The sequence below is a fragment of the Xenopus laevis genome, chromosome 2S, assembly GCF_017654675.1.
Source record: "Xenopus laevis strain J_2021 chromosome 2S, Xenopus_laevis_v10.1, whole genome shotgun sequence".
Classification (NCBI taxonomy): Eukaryota; Metazoa; Chordata; class Amphibia; order Anura; family Pipidae; genus Xenopus; species Xenopus laevis.
Genome location: NC_054374.1, coordinates 33661072 through 33687404, shown reverse-complemented (window position 1 = coordinate 33687404; position 26333 = coordinate 33661072). Strand labels below are relative to the sequence as shown.

Here is a 26333-nt window from a genome sequence, read left to right as displayed (position 1 = left end):
CTGTCTGTCTCTGATCCTCTTTTGTTAGAGCGGTGGCATGGATCTCAGATTCAACTGTGTTTGTTCCATGTCCGGATCTGCTTCTTCTGCACATGCTCCTGCAAGATCTGCATCAGCAACTGACAGGAGGATCAGAAGATAAACAGAGCATGGCATTTTTGATCTCTGCTGATCAACTCTGGTTGCAGTAGAGGGGGGATAGGGTTTATAAAATAATATTATATGAAACTTCAGTGTGAGTGTGGCGAGAGACAAGCCTTCCAATATTGACAGAAGACATGGGGCCTTTAAAGGAGAAGGAAAGTCTTCTTTCACTTGGGGGTGCCAAATGTTAGGCACCCCCAAGTGATTGTATTGACTTACCTGAAACACCAGGCCGGTGCTCCAATCAGCAGAAAACTGCACTGGCCCGGGGTTATACTAGTGAGCACCATGGAGCGATCCTCTTCAGGCTTCTTCTCATGGCTGCGCATGTGCAGTAGAACGAAAAGCCGAATTTTAACTAAAAAGTCGGCTATTTCGTTCAACTGTGCATCAGTTTGCCCCGGGAAATTTGAAGAAAGAAGAAGCCATAAGCTGATCGCTCTGTGGTGCTCACTGGTATAACCCGGGTCGGTGCAGTTTTCTGCTGATAGGAGCACCGGCCTGGGGTTTCAGGTAAGGAAATACAATCACTTGGTGGTGCCTAACATTTGGCACCCCCAAGTGCCTGATGACTTTCCTTCTCCTTTAAAGGCACAAAAACATTGGTCACTGTTACTGGGGTATCGTCAGATAAAGGTAGAATTCTATAGTTTCTTCCTGTATATCAGATGGTTCAGCTCTAACAATGAACGATCTTTCCTGCGATCAATGGTTGGAGGAAAGATTGTAATTGTTCCGTCTATGACCACCTTTAGGCAGCAGTTTCACTGGATGTGCCAGTATCAAACTACTTATTTGCTATTGGCCACACAGACTCCTGATTTATGTCCTCTTATTGAACAGCAAGACCCCCGCCCACAATAGTTACATGTTCATAGTTTTTGAATGCAGAGAAGTGTAGTTATCCCTAAAATTATGCATAACCTACGACAAGAAAGCTACCCTCCAATTATGGCAGAACTACAAGCATAAATAAGGCTCATCCTAAAGGAGTGCAAACAGGTAAGAACAGGAGGCGGTATAGTGCCCGTGATAGTATTTATAGATGAGTGACAGCACTGATGCATGTATAAATACAGCATTTATTCTTCTAGTCTATCTTTAAACAACTCTTCTATCGCTTTAAACAACTCTGACCCCTAAACAACCATTGATGTCAACGGGCAAATAATATTTCTGCATCTCATACTGTTGCCAGTGGGAAGCAATCTGTTCTCCAGGAAATCAAACTAAGTAGCTTGTTGTGCAGTTAAAATAAAGTTAATGGAGTAAAGGTGATGGCATTACACTCTCGTCCAGAGACAGTCCTTGGCTCCATCTATAAAGTTTCTCTGCCTCTTCATCCCAGTCTTCGTCTGAAATATGCACTTCATCCCCAGCATCAACTCTTTCTGAGAACTGGTGCCTGTTCTCTTCTGTAGTGTCGTCCATGGTTTCCTATAATGAAGGAAGAACTGCAATTAGCGTTCATGATATAAATATTGTGCACCAACAGTGGCAGAAGAGTTAGTTTGGTTTCACAAACACTACACCATAAAGAAGAAGTTATACAGTAGCTTTCTAGTTTATAAATGAATAAGATTTTATTTATACATTAAGTTTTTTGCTAACTAACTATATTAGAAACATTTTTTATTTTGCACAGCCTATTTACCCAGTTTTTATTTTTACACTGATGTGCTTATGGATTTAAAAAAATAAATATATATATATATATATATATATATATATATATATATATATATATATATATACAGTATATATACAGGGATTTGATGGACTGTTTTTCTCCTGATGAAGATCCCTGTGGGATATCAGAACGTTGAGTCCAATAAAGATTTTTTGTTTTTGCAACAAGTACCTGTGAGTGCCGCATCCTGCTTCATGTTGGCACCCGGGCAAAAACCTATTCAACGGTGTGCACCTTGAATTCAACGGTTGCACTGTTTGATTCCTGACGAAATCACTGCGGGGGACCAAAACGTTGAGCAAAATAAACCTTTGGAAGATTGATTCAGCAAGTCCTGTGAGCAGGTCCGGACTGAGAATTAAAATAGGCCCTGGCATTTCAGGTAAACAGAGGCCCAAACAGACCCCACCGGCCCACTAAATAGCGACTTTCGATGGGACCTTATAGCAGCCCCACTGGCATTTGCCATAACCCACCGTTCTTCTGCATTGCTTGTGTTATTTCTTAGCTCAGGCACCCAGGTGAAACAACTGTCTATGACTCTATGGTGTGCACCTTATGTATGTGTCTCTCTCTCTCTCTCTCTCTACATATATATGTATTATACCATCGGCGTCCGCACATGCTCTGCAATTAGTCTCCGCTTCCCGGGTGCTGTGTCAAAGTTCACTCCGGTTCGTTTCTTTAAATATTTATTCAGTATAATTGGTGCATAGTTCAAGCATTATATATGTGTATATATATATATATATATATATATATATATATATATATATATATGTGTATATATATATATATATATATATATATATATATATATATATATATATATATATATATATATACATATACATTTTCAACACATTTTTAACAAAGGTGTATTTTGGTACATGATGCTCCTTTAGTTAGCCAAATCTCTCACTTCTGTTTAAGTGTACGTATTTGCTTATACTTACATTGGTTTCATTTCTAATGCTGTATAGTCTCTTCATTTTTACTGCCTTCAGCCGAGCCTTGTGAGAACGTCGTGCTGAGTGCCACAGAAATGATGGACGCTGGGGTGTTTTGTTGGAAGAAGACACTGGTGATGGTGGTGGGACAGGAGATTTGGAACAAAGTGCCACAGAGCATACTTACTACATTAGGACACTGTAATGGATTTCAATGGACTTTAGATATTTTAAGTGACAATATTCATTTATTAAAAATGTTCAGTGTTTTTAAAGTTATTTGTAAATACACTTGTTATTGAAAGCAGCACTTGCTTAACTCTTAGTTGTTACTTTTTAAACAATGTTGCAAAATTCTTAGGGGTAAATTTACTAAAAATTTGTCAGCGTTACGTCATTTTGTCACTTCGCCAATTTACTAACAGGCGTTGGCGTAAATTCCCTAGCAAAGGAGATAAACTTCGCACTCAGGTGAATTTTTCGCTCTGGCGAATGGACGTAACTACGCTCATTCACTAAGATGCGGTTTCCTGAACGTTACCTCTTGCGCCAGACTTGCCTTCACCACCTCAGACCAGGTGAAGTGCAATAGAGTAGATAGGAGTTTGTATAAAAAAAAAAAACCCTCCCCCCCCCTACATTTGATAACATATGGCACCCAAACTATACTGTGGGCTCATGTGTAGGGCATTATAACAACGCTATATAATTTTATTATGGTTCCCTGGCCTTGTGTAGTGTAATGTATTTGCTGCAGCATATAAGTCCATTGTACTTTAACTGCACGCCATATGCAAATTAGCCAATGGTAGCGCAACTTCGAACTGCTTATCGTATTTTCGCTAGCGCAACTTCACTAGCGTTCGGTACCCTGGGCACCACTTCGGATCTTTGTGAATTAGTGTTGTCCAGGCGAATTTACGCCTGGTGAAGTGTTGCGATGTGCGCAAAGCCAGCGCTGGTGAATTTCCACAGGTAAGTACATTTGCCCCTTAGTTCCCCAGCAAAGACAGGTCTGTTAATCAGCTGCCTTGTCTTACATTGTATCAACATTCTGAGCCAGCAGGGCAGAGAACAGAAAGGGACAAACACTGCTTTCAACAGCAACAGATATACAAATAAATTAAAAAACCATAGACAATGTGTAATTAATGGAAATTGCAAAGTTACTAAGATTTATGTTTTTATGTTATTAGGCAAAATTTTATTTTGGGGTTGATTTGCCCTTTAAGAGACAAGTGCTATGGTGTTAACAAAAGAGTACCAGGGATTAAAACTAGCAAATTGTTGAGGAAACACTGAGCAGTTATATCAACTGATGGCCATCCGATACCCAAGCATTGATTACATCACAGCAATTGGTATCAACAACATAGTCACTTTCAAGACTCACATATATATACGGATTGTATTGAGCAATATGTCCAATCTGTACAATTCTAAGCAGACCCAGGTTATTCAAAACTTTACAGATGGGTAGATGTCAACCATTTTAATTAAAAATTGCTCCAATTGGCCGTCATTACCTGCTCATTGTTCCCAACTTGAAGGAAAAACAAACGGGTAACCTAAAAAAAACCATACCCCCTTCCCTTCGTAGACCCCCCTCCCTCCTCCCCCCCAGCCTAGGTGGTAACCGGGGCAAATGCCCCTAACTTTTTACCTACCCCTCAGTGCAGATTCTGTCCCCCGCAGTTCGCGGCAGCCATCTTCTTTTCTTCGTTAAACTTCGGAAGCAGACCTTCGCTTTTGGCGCATGTGCAGTTGTTCTGTTCCAGAACAACTGCGAATGCGCCGAAAGTCACGAAAATTTCTGCATGCACAGTTGTTCAGGACCGGAAAATTACTCCAACTGCACATGCGCCGAAAACGAAGGTCTACTTCCCAAGTTTAACGGAGAAAAGAAGACGGCTGCCGTAAACTGCATCTGCACCGAGGAGTAAATAAAAAGTTAGGGGCATTTGCCTCGGGTACCACCTAGGCTGGGGGGAGGAGGGAGGGGGGTCTACAAAGGGAAGGGGGGTAGGGTTTTTTTATGTTACGGTTTTGTTTCTCCTTTAATGTTTGCTTGATGTTCACTCTTTAAAAAGTATTTTTCACAATCGAAGAAAAGAAAACGCAATAACCTGGACTGTGTGATAGCGCTAAGCTGCCGCATTTGCAGATCTTCAGTACCAGGCACCTGCAAAAGTAATTTCAGTTCTCCTTTCAGTCTCTCTGACAGGGCCCCAGACTCTGCGTATTCCACTATATCATACATAATTGTCGTCCTGGGCATATTTTTCAGCGACGGTCTTCTCCAGCAGTTATCACGGCCTCCGAGATATGCTGGAGTCTCGTCAAGGTGACTTTTGTACTAAAGTGTCAGAAAGACAAAGACATGTAAAGTAGCACAGACTCCAAATTGTGTCCTCTAATTCTTGTTTCTAATGATAGAAATCAGGGTACGCCTTAAATATTTTTATTTCCAATATGTTATTGGTTAACATTCCCATTTTCTGTAATATTTCATTTTAAAGAAATGCTGACACAAATAATCATATTTTCTAAATGATTGTTTTTTCAGATCACTACATTTTCTGGGATATAGCAGCCTGAAGAATATACTTTGCAGAATAATCTATTTTCAAGTGGCTGTAAAAATGAATCAATAAAATGCTACTAAGCAGCATTAAAAATAGGGTACAGTTTGCATTTAAGGAGCACCGTGCCATACACAGAACCAGACATGTTTGGAGGGCTGAATAATGGAATGTGCTGCACAAAAGGATGGGGACCATTTGTCTCCCCAGAAATATCATCTGTATTGGTGCATTGTTTGCAGCCATTCTTGCAATTTGGTGGTAGGCTATGCAGTAAAATTGCAGAGCTTTATACATTGAATGATATGACCCTCAGTCCCAATGCCCACCTTCTGCACTTCTATGATTCTCATCTATGACTCTCTCTTCCGTTTAAAGACATATAGTAATTATGTTTTACACTGGAATTTATACAATAGCTCTGCTCATCATCCTCATACCCAGCCAGACATGCTTCATATTTTGTATACTGGATAGAAGCACCCTTTAATTAGAGTCCTTACAGAGCAATATCCCAACACTGTGTTTTGAGAGGATGGAGCGTGCATAGCTCCTGTGCAAATTCCCATGTTTACCAACTGATCATACCCTTCTCCGCTAAGTGTCGAATAATTGGCCCATTAAAAGGAAAAAATGGTGAGGATGTAAAAATCTGCAGACTAATTTCAAATCTGGCAGATCATTATTGTTGAAATAAACAGATTTAAACCTTTGTACCCCCATTGAAAAGCTGTATCTTAAAACCCAAATTAAATGTATGTAAAGTAAAGATAGCCCTACATTAGTGATCCTTAACCAGTAACATGTTGCTCTCCAACCCCTTGGATGTTGCCCCCAGTGGCCTCAAAGCAGGTGCTTATTTTTGAATTCCAGGCTTTGAGACAAGTTTTAGTTTCATAAAAACTTGGTGCACTGCCAAACAGAGCCTCAATGTAGGTTTACAATCCACATAGGGGCTACTAAATGACCAATCACAGCACTTATTTGGCACCCCAAGAACATTTTTCATGTTAGTGTTGCTCCCCAACTCCTTTTACTTCTGAATGTTGCTCACAGGGTTCAAAAAGTTGGGGATTCCTGCCCTACATAAAGGAAAATGGTCAGATGTTTTGGCCTTAATACCTAATAACTGCAATAGGTATAGGCCATTGCTATGAATATAGGCCATTCTGACAAAGGGGTCCAATAGCCATTGAGCCAGTGTGAGTTTTGAGTTGTAGGGGGCATTCTCTGCAACTGGGCCACATCTTCGACAAATTTTGCGTGACACATGTTCAGTTCATCAATCAAAGAATGGATCAATTCAATGTGGCTATCCACCGTGTGGTTCAATCATTCCATGATGAGCCCTATCTGGTCACCTTCCAGTAGCAAATATTCCTTTTCATTTTACAAGAAATGCCTTACTTTAACATAGTCTTTAACAGTAGCCACGTCCACCATATCTGTGATTTTATGTTTCTGGTACTCCAGTTCATCGTAAATCATTTGATCATAATATGCTCTGGGGCCCATCAACTTGCAGGCGTCAGCTGCAGCCTGACAGATACAGAAAGATAAATACATTATCAGAGGAAAACCCAAGAAAATTCTTGCATTTCATACATTTTCCCAAAACAATAACATTTATTTTAAGCTAACAACTTAATAGGGTAAGTTTGCCTTTGAATAAAAATTTTGTATGCTACACTGGTGTCTAATAAAAGGGCAGCCAAGTTTGGGAGTTTTACTTTAAAATGTATAATGAAGCAATAGAATTCTTAATGAATCAGATGAAAATTAAGCGTAGGACTGGCCAGATATGGGATGACTTTGACGTAGTTGGCCAGCTTAAATATATTGCAATATATGGACAAACAATCCCAGTTTTGGTTAAAGGGTAAGGCATTTTTCAGTAGCAGTATGCACAAAATGTCTCTGTCTTAAATATATTGATAATGGCTTGAGTCCAGAGGACTCTTGTATTTGTCTATGTCTATATATATATATATATATATATATATATATATATATATATATATATATATATATATATATATATATAGACACACATATACATATATAGGGCTATTCCAAACAACTCTTTAATTTGTCCTCATTTGTAATTGCTAATTATTTGCTTTCTATTATGCCTCTTCCTCTCAGGGGTACTGATCCCAGCAACCAAAATAATGTTGACTGTGAGGTTTTAATTTAATGATCACTTATTTGTGTTGGTTTTTTTTCTAATTAAGCTATCCAGCATTTATCTTCTATTCTGTTTCTAGGGTAATGCATTCATGGCAACCATATAGCAGTTACGTCCAAGAAGTCTGATAGATCATATACAGCAATATAGATAATTAAAAAAACAAACAAAAAACCCAGAGGCATATAGTCCACTGCCTACAACATACTAGAAGTTAATTTTAAGGCAAACTACCTCTTTACACTGAGACTAATGTAACTGGCAGCATAAAGCCCCTGATGAAACCTACAGCTACTCTGTAACACTATGAAGACTTAACATTAGACTATGGGCTGTTTGCTGTGTCATTATGTATAGTTATTGAAACTGATGAGATTAAAGAATGCACCAAATTTAAATGACAGAAAGTATAATGTACCTCACTGGATGGATGAAGAATTCGCTTGCCACATATGTATCGGTTCCCAAAGGCACCTGAGCGGTGGAAGATCTTAAAGACAATAAAAGGTGGAAACTCCTGCCCAGCAAATCTGCAATTGAAAATAAGACCATTTGTTTAAAAGATGGGAGATATGTTTAGAGAGCCTGGTGCAAAACTTCAGTTTCTACCTACCCAAAAGCTAAGCTAGTTGTTAGGCCAGCTTTCAGATGAGTTTTTGTTTTTTCGTTTTTTTTTAGAAATGGGTTAATGCCCCTTCTAGAGTTAGGCCACTGGGAGGAGGGTAAAAGTTTTAATTTGATAAACAACTGTAATGGAATAGAGGAATCTCCAGTCCAGTGTATTTTGCTGAGAATTTGAAATCAGCTAAAAGGTTATTTAGCATCTATCTGTATGGCTACATTATATAATACACTATTATATTCTCCTGGGCTGGTCTGAACTTCACTTTTCAGCTATTTATGTAGGAGACAGAATCTTGCATTTTTTTAAAGAAAACTTTTCAACACAAAGTAAGCAAAATATTAACTGTCCCAGTAGTTTCTTTAAAAGTTCAGTTATGTATAAGTAGAAAGCCTTAAGGAAATTCAAAGGAAAAATCCACGTCACTTAATGTTATACTGTGAAACCACAATTTTATATACCCTGATATTAAGTTCTCCCTCAACACCAATTTTTTTGTGCTCCACCCAATATAAAATCCATAATGTATTTTCTTGATTCTACATTTTGCCAGTTTTTACCCCATTCTTTCTGGTCCCCAGAAAATTGTAAAATGGGGGTTCAACTGTAGATTCTGAATAATAGTAGCTGAGATGTCATGAGAAGGGATTTTATTCACATATTACCTGAATCTAACTTTACACTGCATGCCAGGATCTCTTAGCAGCTCTGCTTCCAAGGGACTGATTTTCCTCAAAATACTGTAAGATGCACTTGTTTCCTTCAGAAAGAAATACATATTTATCATATTAATTGCATAATGAACAGCACAGAATATTGTTAACAATCACAGAATACCACCAGGTATTCTGTGATTGTAGATAGTAGGAGTGGGATAATAGTCTCTGGGAAGGGAGTGTGACTGTGGGATAGCAGGTATAGTAGGGAGAGATGGTGTCTATAGTAACAGTGGGATAATAGTCTCTGGGAAGGGAGTGTGACTGTGGGATAGCAGGTATAGTAGGGAGAGATGGTGCCTATAGTAACAGTGGATAATAGTCTCTGGGAAGGGAGTGTGACTGTGGGATAGCAGGTATAGTAGGGAGAGATGGTGCCTATAGTAACAGTGGGATAATAGTCTCTGGGAAGGGACTGTAGCTGTGGGATAGCGGGTATAGTAGGGAGAGATGGTGTCTATAGTAACAGTGGGATAATAGTCTCTGGGAAGGGACTGTAGCTGTGGGATAGCGGGTATAGTAGGGAGAGATGGTGCCTATAGTAACAGTGGGATAATAGTCTCTGGGAAGGGACTGTAGCTGTGGGATAGCAGGTATAGTAGGGAGAGATGGTGCCTATAGTAACAGTGGGATAATAGTCTCTGGGAAGGGACTGTAGCTGTGGGGATAGCGGTATAGTAGGGAGAGATGGTGCCTATAGTAACAGTGGGATAATAGTCTCTGGGAAGGGACTGTAGCTGTGGGATAGCGGGTATAGTAGGGAGAGATGGTGCCTATAGTAACAGTGGGATAATAGTCTCTGGGAAGGGACTGTAGCTGTGGGACAGCAGGTATAGTAGGGAGAGATGGTGCTTATAGTAACAGTGGGATAATAGTCTCTGGGAAGGGATTGTGGCTGTGGGATAGCAGGTATAGTAGGGAGAAATGGTGCCCAGGCCCGGACAGGCAATCTGTGAGTTCTGGAAAATGCCAGAGGGGCTGCTTTAAGGTGCCATAGAAAGATAATATTTAGTGGGCTGGTAGGAGCTGTTTGGGCCTCGGTGTGGGCTGATTGGGCCTCTATGTACATGAAATGCCAGGGCCTATTTTAATTCTCAGTCCGGACCTGATGGTGCCTATAGTAACAGTGGGGATAATAGTCTATGGGAAGGGACTGTGGTTGTGGGATAGCAGGTATAGTAGCGAGAGATGGTGCCTATAGTAGCAATGGGATAATAGTCTCTAGGAAGGGACTGAGGATAGCAAGTATAGAAGGGAGAGATGGTGCCTATAGTAACAGTGGGATAATAGTCTCTAGGAAGGGAGTGTGACTGTGGGATAGCAGGTATAGTAGGGAGAGATGGTGCCTATAGTAGCAGTGGGGATAATAGTCTCTAGGAAGGGATTGAGGCTGTGGGATAGCAGGTATATAGAGTAGGTATGATTCAGTCTCCAATTTCTTCGCTTTATTGCTGTAAGATTCAGTAGGTGTCTGTGTTACACCCCATGTGCATAATTCAAGGAAAATATTGAATCAATACAGCTCCAGACAGTAATTTTCAACTGCAATGTGTTTTATTCAGCAGTGTAGGCACACTACATGTTTCGGGCAGAGCCCTTTATACTTATATATGTTTACACTTGATAAAGGGCTCTGAAAAAAACATGTAGTGTGCCTACACTGCTGAATAAAACACATTGCAGTTGAAAATTACTGTCTGGAGCTGTATTGATTCAATATTTTCCTTGAAGGATAGCATGTATAGTAGGGGAGGATGGTGCCTATAGTAAAAGTGGGATAATAGTCTCTGGGAAGGGACTGTGGGAACTTTTTCTTCAAGTACTGAAAGGATAAAAGCACAGGAGTCTGTTTTGTAGATACAATATTTACACTGCAGCATTAATGTTACACTATGGGGGGCATGTGCAAGGCCTCTCTGTCAGTCACATACACAACCTAAAGCAATAAGTGATTGGTGCAGGACTGTATAAGGGGCAGACTCATTGGAATTGACCATTTACAGGCAGAACCATGGCAAAATATACATCTGCTTAGTATTTTAAACCTCTTTTCCACAAATAAAAACATTGACAGAGGTAAAAAAAAAAACAGTTTTTGGGTACATCGGGACAAATATTGTATGTTAAATTCGGGAAAACATTACTTAAAATCAGGGAAATGCAGCCATTGAAATGCATTGTAAATTGGTGTGATCACAAATAAAAAATGTAAAATGCGGGAAAACTTAAAATCAGGGTTCACTGTATTTCTCGGAGAGTGTGCTTTTTTTGGCGTTTTACAATCTATAGATCAATTGTTCCCCCAAATATGGAAGAATATCACCTAGCCCTTTTCCTGCACAAAGAAGAATTGATGTTTCTGCGAGATACACTGACGTTTCTCATTGAGCACAAATTATATTTATGTTTTAATACATATTAAACTCATGCATATCAAGTTCAAAACCATGAACATTTTATCTATAACAAGACCAAAGTAAACATTTCTATAACTGCCAATAACAGCCTTCAAGCAGCTATGCATGTCCCTTTGTGACATAACATGATGACATCACAATGAGTGAAATATTGTGTATGAAACCTGTTGCAGCCAACTGCTCTTCATTCTTAGACCGACTGAAGGTGAGTACAGACATGCTTCACATTTATGCATTTAAATGCGTTATAAAATGGCATTTTTTTTCTGTAAACTGTTATAAGTAGCGCAGTCTCTTCAGACCAGTTATCTTGTTATGTGTTCAATTGGTTTAATTCTCTCCGACGTACTTTTACAATTCTTTTTACAACAGAAATAATGTAGTATTTTAACTTATGGTTTATAGTTTTCACTTTTGATATTTTAACTTACGGATTATATTTTTCGCTTCTTTCCATCTAGTCCTGAGTGATTCAGAGTCTACAGAATTTTTTGATCTATTGACTATTTTGGAAGTTTTATATCAATCTATATAGAAGAAACATGGACTTTATCACTGTTAATAATATTGTTAAATTGTCCAACAACCAACAATCCCCCAAGAGGAAGAGGAAAACCTCATTTGAAAGTGAAATTGCTAACAAAACCCGAAAACTTGTCCCTGATGAAGTGAAGCAAAATACAGAAAGCAGTCGACAAGAAAATAACCCAGGTGCTCCTTTGAAGTCCCATGCAGAGGACAAAAACAAGGAGAAAGAGTTTTGGATCCCTGAAATGGGTCTTTCATTAAGGCAGAGAGAAAAGTTGCTAAACGGAAGAGGGATGGCCAGAGTATTTGTTGATGCTGTACAAAAACTTCTAAAAAAGCAGTTTAATGCTGAAGGCTTGCAGCCCCTACTGAAGAAACCTTTCATTCCTGTGTCTGGACCATCAGTACAATTTCATGTGGATCTAAAGAAAAGTCACTGCTTTCTAACCTGTTACAGAAAAGATCACGTAGAGATTGTAAACAGCTGTTCGGGGATCCCTTCAGAACGAACCCGGAAGGAGATAAGGAGACTCTACAGAAAAGTGGTTCCTGACCCTTTTAAAACAATCAAATTTGCTCATGCCGATAGACAAGTTGCCGGTTCTAAGAGCTGTGTGATATATTCAACTGCAAATGCTTATGAGATACTGAGCAATGGCAATGTCTGCTGTAAATATGATCATGGAAAAATGAGGGAACATCTCTTCAAGTGTTTAGAAAAAGGAGAAATTACAGAATTCCCCAAAATACTAAAATGAAAGTAAGACAACAGCGGAGGAATGGTACGGCATACACACATGTACAAGCCCTGCATGTTGTGTCAGATTAAAGCACTTAAGGAGAAAATCACTGACAAGCTTTGGAAATCACTGTCCAAATCACTGGACATCACTTTTGGAAATCGCTGTGCAAAGCTTGTGATTGAAATACTGGGAACACAATAAAAAAACCCAGAAAAGACTAGAAAGGAGAAACTTTCCCTTTAACCAGTCTGGCAGCAGCGAGTGAGCTGACAATTCTGTCAATATGACACTTATGAACTGAACTTATGAACTGTGCTGTTGCTTTTTGCTCCTTGCCTGCCTCCGTACCCATCTACATCGAAGAAATGGCGTGACTATTTTCTTACAAGATTTACTCATTGTTTACTGTTTTTTTTTTTATAAACCATTTATGTAAATAAACAATGTATACCAATAAAAACCAGAGTTTCTTGTCATTATTTACATGTTAGCAATATTATTGTTCTATGAATTTTATAAAGAATTTTAAAAGTCAGATTTTTTTTGGTTGGAGTTTTTGGAGAAAAAAAACTCAAATGTTTGGTGATTTATTAAACCCAGATGCTGCTAAAAGTCAGAATAAAAAAGTACTCCATCTCAAACCTGCCGAGGTCATGTAGAATTCAATGGCAAGTGGCTCATTTACAATTGGAAGATATCATGATCTGCGCAGGGTTTTGTTCTAAAGTCTGAATAATTTGTGGTTTTCGAGCGGCGTTTACAGGCGTCAAATGTAAAAGAAAAATTATATCGAGATTTTTTTCTCGACTTTATTGAGTCTTTGCATACACCAGATTTTTTTAGTTAACGTATTGATAAATAGGATAAAAATGTGGATGGGAGTCTTTGGTCAAAGTTGTTTTAAGAAAATAGTGAGAAATTTTCAGATTTTAGTAAATAGCCCCCAAGTGTTGATAAGAATTCTTAAGCTATATCAGATTCAACAGATTTGTTATAGTGACATATAAGGGCTCATTTACAACTACTAATTCAGGAAACAAAGTGCAATTCTGAATGCAATCGCCAGATTTCCAGGGCCATTGTGGGCAGGAACAGTTCCTTAGCACAAATGCTCTACGCCTACCATAATTGTGGGTCATAACTCAAAATGTACCCAAAAATACATGTGATCCATCAGAAACTGAATTAAAGTGCTCCAAATATTTTCTGTCAAGTGGAAGTCTGATTTATGATATGCCAATGTAAACTTCATGGCACGAAATTAAATAGCATAAAAATTGTCCAGCTAACAGTTGTTAGCAGAACATCCCTTTTATACTGTTTTGCATGATAAAAAGAAAGATATAACAAATAAAAAAACGAAATAACTTACAATGGATATAGGTTTTATATAGCCTTTAATATCTCAGTTAATTTAATAACTAAGCAGCTTTAATGCATTAGCATGGTTTTGGCCCTGCTATATAGAGTGAAAGAATAATTATTTGATCAAGTAACCCAGGGATATGGTTAATTAAAAAAAAATTAAGGAAGGAACCCTGCAGTATGGATTGATGTAACTATGCAGGTATAATAGGGATGTAACCCAATACAGATACAATGGCTCGAAATATGTATGGAGTGAGTGGGTGGCATGTATAATATAAATATATGTATAGTATAATTTTTTTTTGGTGTTGTTTGCTGTGATTATTTGCTATAATTAACGCATGAAGTAGGGTGTCGTGCAATCTATTTATTTTTTAAATACAGTTGTTCAAATTAACGTTCAAAAGAGCAACCAAAGAACATTGCACTGCTTTACAGTAAAGTCGTTTCTGACCCTCTGAACGCCCTCTTATTTCTTGATGCATATAAACAATAGCAACCACTAACATGTTTGGCATACTGAGACATGTCAGCTGTAAAGTATGATAATGGCAAAATATAGGAACACTTGTTTATGGGGGTTATTTATCAAAGTTCAATTTTATCTCAACATTTTCTGCTACAAACATCAATCAAATGTGCTCGGGTTTTTTTACGCTTATTTATTATTAAACTTTCCCAAAAATTTGCTTTGCAGGAAAAAAAAACAAAACAGATTTTCACAATTCTTTCGGATTTTTCAACCGAAAACTCAGATTTCTTATCCTTTTTCCCCCGAAAACTCCCAAAACTTTGGGGTATTCATGAAACCCAGCGCACATCAAAAAATCTTTGGGACTTTTCCAATTGACTTATGTACAACCTCCACAAGTCTAAGATGCTGGACTTTCTGATTCAGACTTTTCCATCCTCTGGGTTTAATAAATTCCGAAAAATTTGTGATTTTTTAAAAGTCTGATTTCATAAAAAAAAAAAAAAAAAATATCACAAATTTTTAGGGATTTTTGCATTCTGAGTTTAGTAAATAACCCCCTAAGTGTTTAAAAGAAAACAGAATTACAGGGAATTACAGAGATCCCCAAAAATAACAAACACAAGACAAGGGATATAGAAAAAGCGTTCCACTGTGCTAAACATGGGAATAAGTGGAAATGCTTGCAAGTCGGGATGTCTTCAGAGATGAGCAAAGAAAATTCATGCAAAATAACGAAAATGTAATGAATTTTTGAAAAGCTTAAAAAAAATCTCTCATTTTCTGTACATTATTAAACTGAAATTACAAAAATCTAGAACAAAGCAGAGAAGCAATGTATTGGGCACCGTGCCTCTATATAAGGTAAAACTGATTTAAAACTGATTAACAGCAAGCCCCACCTTTTATATAACGGGACAGTAAAAAAAATTCTAAACCATTTTTGTAAATCGTTTATATCAGTAACAATGCAGAGTAGGTTTTCGTGACATTATTCCGTCAGTCTTACATATATGGGAAGCCTAGAATCTATGTATAAAACGTAAAACAGTCTCCATCCCACAATCTAGGGATCACATTGATGTATGTATGAAAGTGGGTAGAACAGAGTTCAAACTGGCAGTAAATTGTTAAACATTGCACTGGCTAATGTTCTCTTTGCCTTCCCTTTAATAAAAATTCCTAGTCACTTGCAAAACCATTGATTTTAGCTTCAAGATTAAACTAAGTGAATGCAACCAGACAAAACATTTATTGCTGTCATTTTATTTTCCCTTTTCTTTAGTAATGGGCATAAAGATACCCACCTCCTTTAAAGAAAACAGGATTACCTAAATAAAAATGGAACATGAAAACCTACATATGCGATGCATTCTGCAAAAGATAATCCTTTTCTGTCACTGATTCACTAGAGATGGTTGTAGGGAGGCTGATAGACATGGAAGTGCTCAACATCTCAGGCAATGCCATAACCCTGCAAAATAAAGAAGAAATATGTAAGGAGTAGTTCACCTTTATGTAAGGAGTAGTTCACCTTTATGTGAGTAGTAGTTCACCTTTATGTAAGTAGTAGTTCACCTTTAAATTAACTTTTAGTTGATGTCTGATTCTTAGCAGTATTTTAGTTGGCCTTCCTTATTTTAATTATTTGACTTGGCAGTGTGGTTAAAACCAGAGAAACTGCCCAAACAAAGCCAGGCAGGCTTATACAGTTTAGCAGCAATAGTTAGCAACAGATCACTTATGGTAGCAGACAAGCAATGTGCAAAATTTCATGGGGACCCTTCTGTTTCCTAAGCGCAACTGAGATTGGGGAAAGTGCATTGTTTGGGTGCTACCTGTGCCCTTTTCCTACACAAATACAAAATCCCAATTAATACTTTCAATCTTTTCTTTATCACACAGCTCCCCCAGTAGTTTCTTTCAATAACTGCATGTATATAAATATCTTTCACACTTGCAAATGTATATTGTATTCATTTATATAGCAGTGCAAGTGTACATAGTATTTTACAAGGCTTAAATACAAACTAGAGCAATCGATGAGGAAGAATTTTGTGGGACAAAAAAAAAAAAGACATTTTTAAAACAACAGCCAAATAATACAGCCCATGATATATGGCCACTTACTTAAATTAGGGTAATCATTACTTTAAACAGTACACCTTTATTCTCTTACGTCCTTGCCTTTTACAAATCAGTGGTGTGCATTTCCCAAATTATCTAGGTATTTACAGGTACCATAACCTTATAGGAAAAGTAACACTAAAACATTTTTTATTAAAAAATCCATTCTACCCACAGTAATAATAGATCTACCCTGAATAAGGTTTATTAATATTAATGCTTTATTAAAAAAATACTGTTAGAAAACACTGCCTCCAGTCTACTGGAAAACGGTGACTTACTCTGCAGCTCTGCATCTTCCGCCTAACCCGACTTCTGCCAAAACCGCAAGTTATAAGCAATGCAGCTGTGGCATGCCGGTTTCCCAGGTCCTAGAAGAATTGGTCTCTTTTAAAAACTGGTAACTTCCAGTTTCTGACAGTTTCGACCCACAATGGGAGGCACAAATAGCTTGAGGCCGAGCTGCACAGGGAAATCCTGGAGAGTCGCGGAGATCTGCTCCTCTTGCTCACTTCTCTTCTGGGGGGGTCGGGGGATGATGGGATCCCCCCAGGGAGGGCAGAGGAGCTGCTGCCGAGGGATATAATGGGTCGGACAGGGGCTTTAGGCTGCAAGGATCTCACCTATGTAACTGGCCTCCAGTATGTGGGCTCCAGATTCACGAAATTTGTCCACAAGGGAACTTTGCGTAACGGGACGGAGATTGCACTCAAATCTGTGCACAATGAGGGCTACGATGCGACTCGCTGTGTGCGGCACTACAGCGACCCCACTGGCTGCCACAAACTTCACAAGGAGGTCACTCTGCTCCGGACCTTGCGCCACCTGTGCATCATTACAATAAGAGCATATCAGTTATGTAAAGAGACATTAGCAAAGCTGTCACAACAAGAAACTGGACATTACCAAATTTTAAAAGAGACCAATTCTTCTAGGAACTGGGAAACCGGCATGCCACAGCTGCATCGTTTCTAACTTCCAGTTTTGGCAGAAGTTGGGTTAGGGGGAAGATGCAGAGCTGCAGAGTGAGTCGCCCTATCATCGCTTTCCAGTAGACAGGAAGCAGTGTTTTCTAACTGTATTTTTTTAATAAAGCATTGATATTAATAAACGTTATGCAGGGTAGATCTATTATTAGTGTGGGTAGATTGGATTTTCTAATAAAAAATTTGTCAGTGTTACAGTTTCTTTAATGGTAAGTAGAGATACCATGATGGTAACAGTATGTGACATTGGCAAAGCCCATACTACACAGAGATCTGGCATGGGACCTGTTAACCAGAATGCTGAGGACCTGTGGCTCTCTGGATAATGGATCTTTCTGTAATTCTAACGTAAATCTTCATAATTTAAGTCCATTAGAAAATCATGTAAACATGAAAGAAACCAGAGTTTTGCCTCCAAAAATGATTAATAAAATCTTAGTTTGGTTCATAGACAAGGTATGTACTGTTTTATTAATACAAAGAAAATTTTGGATTATTTGGATGCAATTGTATCTATTGGAGATATCCTTTCTGTAATTCAGAACTTGTACATTTATAATTCTTTTCTGTGGCTAAAGTCAACTCTATGTTTACAATTCGAAAACCAATATCTGCTCTGCTTTACCTTTCACAGTTGCTGCTGCTGGTATGTTGTTAGCAACGACATATACAGTTTGTACGGCAGACCAAAGGTGGCCATAGACGTAACAATTACGATCTTTCTTGGAAAAGATCTTTCCAAGAAAGATTGTTTGTTTCAAGACACATGTGTAGAGCTGAATCGTCAGATATACAGGTAGAAACAACAGAATTCTACCTGTATCTAATGATTCAGCACTAACAATCGCTGATGTCTTCTGTACGAAAATTAGTTTCGTACAATATTATATGTGCGTCTATGGCCACCTTAAGGGTAATGGTCCACAAGGAGATTAATCGCCAGTGATAAATCTCCTGTTCTGCGGGCGACTTATCTCCTGTTAAAGCTTTTCCTCTTGAGGCAACTTCAAGTGATTTTGGGAGACTGGACACATGGCTTTTACCCAGTGGGAAAGATTTTACAGGAGATTCGTTCCCTCTCAGAAGCAGTTTTATAGCTGGCAATTTATCTCCTGGTGTGGCATTGCCGTAAAGGATATATGAACTAGAACATAGGCATAGGTTCCCAAACTATGGGACCCCCCATTCAGAGGTCGAAAGCATATAATGAGGGAACCAATCTAAAGGCCAATCAGGTTAAAATTCTGACTTAAAGGGCACGTTTGGCTAAATATAGTATCCCAACCAATCCAGTTGAGGCTGGTAGAACTGGGAGCACCTTTGGTTGGGGATGATATATTTTGTCACCGGGTACCTTTTAAGTGGCTTTGATTTTCCTACAACAGCAGCAAGATAACTCGTTAATCTCGTTATAGGCTTAGTGTTGGACTAAGGCACCTGGGCCGCACAGGAGATCCTGACCTTACGTAGTGATGCACCGAATTCACTATTTTAGGATCCTTTGTGAAAGACTGACAGCTCAGCCAACAGTCCCAGGTTTCTTAATTAAATATCCAGAGTTTCTCTTTGATCTCCTGTGGAAAAAGATACAAATGTTTCTGAAATATAATTACAATAAGAGGCTTTTGGCAGAGAGCCCAGAACACAGAGCAGCTGCACTTCAATACATTTGTAACAATCAGGGCCAGATTTACATAGTGGGTTCCCCCAGACCCACTGCCGTTCATTGCCCCTGTCCCCTCCCCTTTATTCATGCAAATTTTCATCATTGGGACAAGGGCAATTGAGATTGGCCCACAGGAAACTATCGTAACGCCTGCGCAGCCCAAGTGTTTCTAAACCAAAGTGGGTATAGTTGGGTAACATGCCGCCCCCTAAAATCCCTTGGTGGCCTTTAAAGGCCTGGTAACAATTTAAGATAAGTAACTAATAAGATGGTCATGGACATAAGGGATGTGTCCACAAAACAGACGTGGTTAAAAAACTTTGAAACGCTGAGTGCGCCTGATGTTTTTGTCCCACTTTACAATACAGTAGAACCCCCATTTTACATAGCCTGATTTTAAGTTCCCCCATCATTTTACATTGTTGTTTTTGGTCCCACCTATATATTATGCATAATTCATTTCCCTGATTTTACATTTTCCTGGATTTTACACCATTTTTTTCTGGCCCCCTGAAAAACGTAAAATAGGGGGGGTTCTACTGTATTCAAATTTTAGGAGGTATGGTAAAAACAACATGGTAAAAACAACATGAAGGCAACAACACAGAAACATGGCAACTAAAAACAAAAAAAAGTTTTTTCCTAAACGTTAGAACAGCAGAACTCTACAGCCTGCACTGTGCACTCCTAAATGATCCCCCAAACACAATACTACAGAGATCAGCTGACAGTCGCCTGTTCCCAAAAGTTGTAGATCCATAGGCGTTATCTGGAGCAAGACTGCTACGTCCTAGATGCCATGCATAGGCGGATTTTCAATAAGGCTTGGGGAGACCTGCCTGACAAAAAATAAGAAGGGAAACTGCTTTTGCTGATGCAAAGATTCCAGCTGGGCATGCTACATGCAGCCTGTTGTTTCAGACATGCGTACTGGGACTGTTATATCAGTGCCTGGCTCCTATTCTATGACGACAGGTGAAACATTTTCTAAAGTTTAAGTGCTGGTACCTTTAAAGATTAAGTCCCGGTACAGGTTCAGGGCATCTGATTGGCTGGAGGTGAATGGAGACACTCCCTGTAGCCAATCCAGTTTTTGATTCCTTAATTGGGGCTTTGGATCAGTGATGAAGTACAGCAGTACTGTCCTGCCCCCCACATGGTCCCTACACATATGACTGCGGCAGCAGGTCAGTGAGTGAGCAGTGTTAATTTTGTTTTGTGGGAACAGAGAGTAATTGGGAGAAGTAACACCAGAGTAGAGCAGAACAATGAAAAGGGGCAGAAAAAAGTTAAACACAAGTGGAAGAAAATTGGATCAATGACAGTTATAGAGAGTGGGAAAAGAAATTAAAATATGCAGAAAGGCAAAAATGGGTAGCAAGTATATGTTGAGAATGTATAATTGAGGGAAGTGGCTGGATGAAAGGTGGTTGATAGACAAGCAAATGTGAAAAGAGTGGGAAAATAAAAAAAAATATTGAAAAAGTTACTTGGATGTGAAGAAAAAGTAAGAGCAGAAGGGAAAGTAAAGGAAAGCAGCAGAGAAAACATGAAAATAACAGAAAAGCAGAAAGTACTGAAAAATAGACTGCGGTTGGGGTGTCCCATATACTTTGTATATCTATAAATTATATGATTGTGGGCCCTTGATTCGTGTTGATTGATGCCTTGCAGTGCCCATGTTGTTGGCATAGCAGTGTAAACTGTAACTTCATTTTACTCCTTTACTTCATTGACAGGACTGCACTGTGATTGTGTGCTTGGCTACCAGTGCCTCCTGCCAATCGCTGTATGTGTTTGGGGTGCCAGTATCCACTATCGTTCTCTGTATAACATGGTAATGGTGCCAGTATCCATTGCTTCTCCAATATAATCTGCTTGGGATGTCAGCATAAACTGTTTCCACAATTAACATTGCCAAGCCTGAAGTAGCAATCTGGATATTCCACAAGTGACAGAGGGGCTGTTGTAAACCACATATTTTATTTTGGGCTTTGGGGCACTGCCTGGTTCTCAGAGAAAACTGGTCTTTTGTAAATCTCAGATCACATATCGCCAGTGCAAACTGCTTTTTTCATAATATAAAATATAGCATTTACAATTCCAGTGTCCACTGATTCTCAATAAATATTCTAGGCTTGCAGTACCCATTACCGTCAATGCATAATATGATGCTGATGCCATATCCATTCTCTAATGTATATTGTGCTGGATATAACATTGGCACTAAACCACTAAAATTAAAGGGGTGGTTCACCTTTAATTAACTTTTAGTATGTTATAGAATGGCCAATACTAAGCCACTTTTCAATTAGTCTGCATTATTTATATTTTTTATAGTTTTTTTTAGTTATTAGCCTTTTTCTTAGGATTCTTCATAGCTTTCAAATTGGGGTCACTGACCCCATCTAAAAACCAATGCTCTGTAAAGCTACACATTTAGGGGCTGATTCACTAAGGGTCGAATATCCGACTGGGAATTGAAATCCTTCGACTTCGAATATCGAAGGATTTAGCGCAGATAGTTCGATCGAAGGATTATTCCTTCGATCGAACGATTAAATCCTTCGAATCGAACGTTTCGAAGGATTTAAATCCAACGATCGAAGGAACATCCTTCGATCAAAAAAAGTTAGGCAAGCCTATGGAGACCTTCCCCATAGGCTAACATTGACTTCGGTAGCTTTTAGATGGCGAACTAGGGGGTCGAAGTTTTTTTTAAAGAGACAGTACTTCGACTATCGAATGGTCGAATAGTCGAACGATTTTTACTTCGAATCCTTCGATTCGAAGTCGTAGTTGAAGGTCAAAGTAGCCCATTCGATGGTCGAAGTAGCCCAAAAAAAACTTCGAAATTCAAAGTTTTTTTACGTTGAATCCTTCACTTGAAGTTAGTGAATCAGCCCCTTATTGTAATTGCTGCTCTTTATTACTCATCTTTCTATTCAGGTCCTCCTCTATTCATATTCCAGTCAGTTATCCAAATCAGTGCATGGTTGCTGGGGTAATTTGGACCCTAGCAACCCGACTGCTGAAATTGTAAACTGAAGAGCTGCCGAATAAAAAGCTAAAAAACTCAGAAACAACATCTTCTTTCGCGTGGAAGAAGATGTCGTCGGTGAACTCCCTGGACTGGACCTGCGCAGAAGGGTAAGTAACAAGTTAGGGGCATTTGCCCAGCAGGACGGGTAGGCCAGGGGGGAGGAGGGAGGGTGGGCTACAAACGGGAGGGGGGTGGGGGGTTTGCGCCGACTAGGTTTCCTTCCCCTTTAAAGTTCTCAGGTGGCAGACAGATTGCAGGCACCTTTGTCTGGTTTTGATATTTCCCAAAACACCAATTGTGACATTAGCCTTACCCAAGAATAGGGCTCTGATTTTCTTTGCAATTTTTCTGTGGTGTGTAGTTCTACCTTTGGAGCAAAAAATTATGAAACCAATTTTTGTCAAAAAATGTATATACAGTGGTCACATCCCAGAAAACCCCCAGTCTGAGGGTTATTCATCGTTTAGAAGTGTAAATTAAAAAATTAGGAGAGACCTACTGTTTAGTAAAGAAGTGGCCCAAGTAATATTTAAAATTGATTAGCCTAATGCATGTCCTAATAAAGATTTTTTTAATTTTAAATATTACTTGGGCTACTTCTTTACTAAACAGTAGGTCTCTCTCAATTTTTTTGTTTTTGATGTACTCTGATTTTCTTTACTTCCTACTTCTGTGCTCTTCCTTCACATTCTCGACACAGGAAAGGGCTTGGACCTGACTAAACTGGTCAGATGGTTTTACTATTCTTTTGTTGCAGACCTATGTTGAACAAGAAAGAAGAACATTTTGTGTTTTATGCATCGTGTAGAGATGGGACCGCAAAAAAGATGTAAAAATTGAAGTTTGACTGTTTTTCATTTTGGTCCAAGGCCCGTATTTATAGTTGGCACCTCAGTATGCTGAAACCTGACACATGTTAAATGCTTGACAAATGTGCATGTGATTTAAAACATGCTGCAGTCTACACAAGTTTCTGTGCAGTATGATGTGTATTTTAGATGATTATTGGGATTTTTTAAAAAACATTTTCTTAACACCGGATTTCATGCTACTCAAGCGAATTGTGGGTGGTTGTAGTTTATGCTCGTTCATTTCTCCTTTCTCAGCAATCTCTCTCTAAGCATCCTGAGATTTGTGTTTTTTAGACAAGTTAGTCCTCTCCAATAGATGTTAACTATGTAACTATGAATATCGAAGGATTTAGCGCAGATAGTTCGATCGAAGGATTATTCCTTCGATCGAACGATTAAATCCTTCGAATCGAACGTTTCGAAGGATTTAAATCCAACGATCGAAGGAACATCCTTCGATCAAAAAAAGTTAGGCAAGCCTATGGAGACCTTCCCCATAGGCTAACATTGACTTCGGTAGCTTTTAGATGGCGAACTAGGGGGTCGAAGTTTTTTTTAAAGAGACAGTACTTCGACTATCGAATGGTCGAATAGTCGAACGATTTTTACTTCGAATCCTTCGATTCGAAGTCGTAGTTGAAGGTCAAAGTAGCCCATTCGATGGTCGAAGTAGCCCAAAAAAAACTTCGAAATTCAAAGTTTTTTTACGTTGAATCCTTCACTTGAAGTTAGTGAATCAGCCCCTTATTGTAATTGCTGCTCTTTATTACTCATCTTTCTATTCAGGTCCTTCTCTATTCATATTCCAGTCAGTTATCCAAATCAGTGCATGGTTGCTGGGGTAATTTGGACCCTAGCAACCCGACTGCTGAAATTGTAAACTGAAGAGCTGCCGAATAAAAAGCTAAAAAACTCAGAAACAACAACTAATAAAACATGAAAACCAATTGCAACTTGTCTCAGAATATCACTCTCTACATCACAATAAAAGTTAATGTGAAGTTGAACAACCCCTTTAAACAACTAAACTTATTTAGGCTATTTACCTAGGACTCCATGCTTCAAAGTGCCATCACTTTTTCACTCTCTCAGCATTAGAAATTAGCATTAAATCAGTGTGTGTGTGTGTGTGAATTCATTTAGCCAACCCCAAATGCAATTTGTTCCCTTACCGATTTGCTTGGGCGGTACCAATGGGAGCTGCTACAGAACCACAGAAGTTTGCGCCCGATTTGGACCGTTTGGTTATTTACGTAGACTCGCCCATGAGCCCGCTTCTCTCGGTTTCGGTCGCTAGGCAACCAGTGAGGCGCATCCAGAGACTCCGCCTACCCGCATTGAGACTGCTCCGCTGCACGCTTGTCTACGAAGTGACGAAGTTTTTTTTAACTTCGAACTTCGACTTTTGATAAATCTGCCCCTATGTGTCACAGTTTTTCTATTATTGAAGTGAAATGTGTAATTTTTCACCTTCTTAACCAGCTCTGGGAAGGGGGGTCGCCGGAATAAGTACAGTTAAGCTCAAAACATAGGCAGTTGTTCGAGTAACTCACCAAAATAGATCAGTGGCCCAGTTGCTCCTGCCCCAGGCCCTCAGCTCAAGGGGGCGGATAAACCATAAGCAAACAAACAAAGGTTGCTGCAAGGCACTCCAGTACACCACAAATAGATCAGACCGAAAGATAAATAAAAGTTGAAACCTTTATTGTACAAATAGCTTTTGCCTGACGCGTTGCATGTCACTGGGACACTTAGTTATAGGCTAAAAGCTATGGCCTATGACCAAGTGTCCCAGTGACATGAAATGTGTCAGGCAAGAGATGTTTGTACAATAAAGGTTTCAATTTTTATTTATCTTTCGGTCTGATCTATTCGTGGTGTACCGGAGTGCCTTGCACCAACATTTGTTTGTTTGCTTAAGGGGGGTCGCTGACTCTGTAAACTGTTCTAAATTGATACATTTATCTTTGTCCCTGCTGAGCCGAAACCCTGGATTTCATTACAGGCAGCTGTTAGAATTGATACAATAGTTGCTAATACTCCGGAGATGCTGCTGAGAAATGGATCAACTCAACTTCACAACTTAATTTTGGAAAAAAAGTAAATAATAAATAATGGAAAGTAATTGAAAAAATGTAAAAAAGTGTTTGGAAGGTGAACGGTCCCTTTAATATAGTCTATTAGTAGAAAAACACAGTGTATATATTGGTTTTCTCTGAGCCATGATTTTGCATTTTTAGACATCAACCTTCCACAGCAAGATCCTCAAACAGGAATCCTTCTTTAGTTTTGACATAATCTTGGGCAGCAAACAGGTATTGAACTCGTCTAATCCCAACTGGACTTGGAATAATCTATTTTACCAAAAGCAAACACATGCAAACTGCATTTTAGCCTGGCCATCGCATTTACTGCTGTGAGCCCTCTTCACTGGGGGGAGCCCCAGCAGAATATTTAGGGCAGCACTAGCCCATAATCTTACTTTTCTACAGTACAGGTATTGGATCCATTATCCAGAAACCCATTATCCAGAAAGCTCCGAATTACGGAAAGGTTGGCTCTCATAGACTCCATTATAATTAAATAATCCACATTTTTTAAAAAAAAAATCCTTTTTCTCTCTAATAATAAAACAGTAGCTTTTACTTACTTGAAATCATAAGGTGTTAATTCTGTTTTTCTCCTCGGAACTTGGGTGTCTTGTGCTTATTGAACAGGGCTTTAGCCAGTATGTCAAAGTAATAAGTATTTCCTAGCCCAAAAAAAAGATGGTTGTAGAAAATGGGCAATGTAGAGATGAGAGACAGCAAGATATGATGTTGATGAAACTCCAAGGAAGACGCAGCATCAGAGAGAGACGAGAGAGACTGTCTTGAGGGCAGTGAGCAAGATGAAGAACAGGACATTACTTTGTGCTTATTTATTAGAGAAAAGCTTAATGAGGTTACACAGTGCAGCCCCACAGAATGGCAAAAGGCTTGCGGTTAGACCCGGGTGCATACTTTATAACGGGAAGTGATCTGTGACTATTTGTAAAGTTAAGCAGGTCACTATCATTGTTGCAGCAATGTAGCAGTGTACAATGCAATTTTCAGGATTGTCTGAATATCATTGCACTCTTCATTGCAACTTAATTTTTCAGTTGCACAATGTATGAAGGAAAACTAAAACCACATCTAAAAGCCAGAATGGGTGGAATTGTATGTGAGTTTGCATGGGGCACCCCGTATCCTTGCTTGC

General features: G+C 39.0%; 1 protein-coding gene and 1 long non-coding RNA gene across 2 annotated transcripts; both read right to left on the bottom strand.

Moving 5' to 3' along the window:
- Window positions 1-1212: 1212 nt before the first annotated feature.
- LOC121400751 (putative uncharacterized protein CXorf58) lies at window positions 1213-8954 on the bottom strand. The gene is made up of 6 exons (XM_041584706.1): window positions 8842-8954; window positions 7973-8084; window positions 6774-6905; window positions 4911-5140; window positions 2791-2941; window positions 1213-1581 (listed from the first exon to the last, which is right to left on the bottom strand). Exons 1-6 carry the CDS (start codon window positions 8952-8954, stop codon window positions 1405-1407), a joined length of 915 nt encoding a protein of 304 aa, XP_041440640.1. The 3' UTR covers window positions 1213-1404.
- A 6875-nt stretch (window positions 8955-15829) lies between these two features.
- On the bottom strand, window positions 15830-24375 carry LOC121400465. Its single transcript, XR_005965756.1, has 4 exons — window positions 24266-24375; window positions 18995-19107; window positions 17171-17372; window positions 15830-15894 (listed from the first exon to the last, which is right to left on the bottom strand). It is a non-coding gene; the product is annotated as an uncharacterized LOC121400465 (long non-coding RNA).
- Between the last annotated feature and the right edge of the window lie 1958 nt (window positions 24376-26333).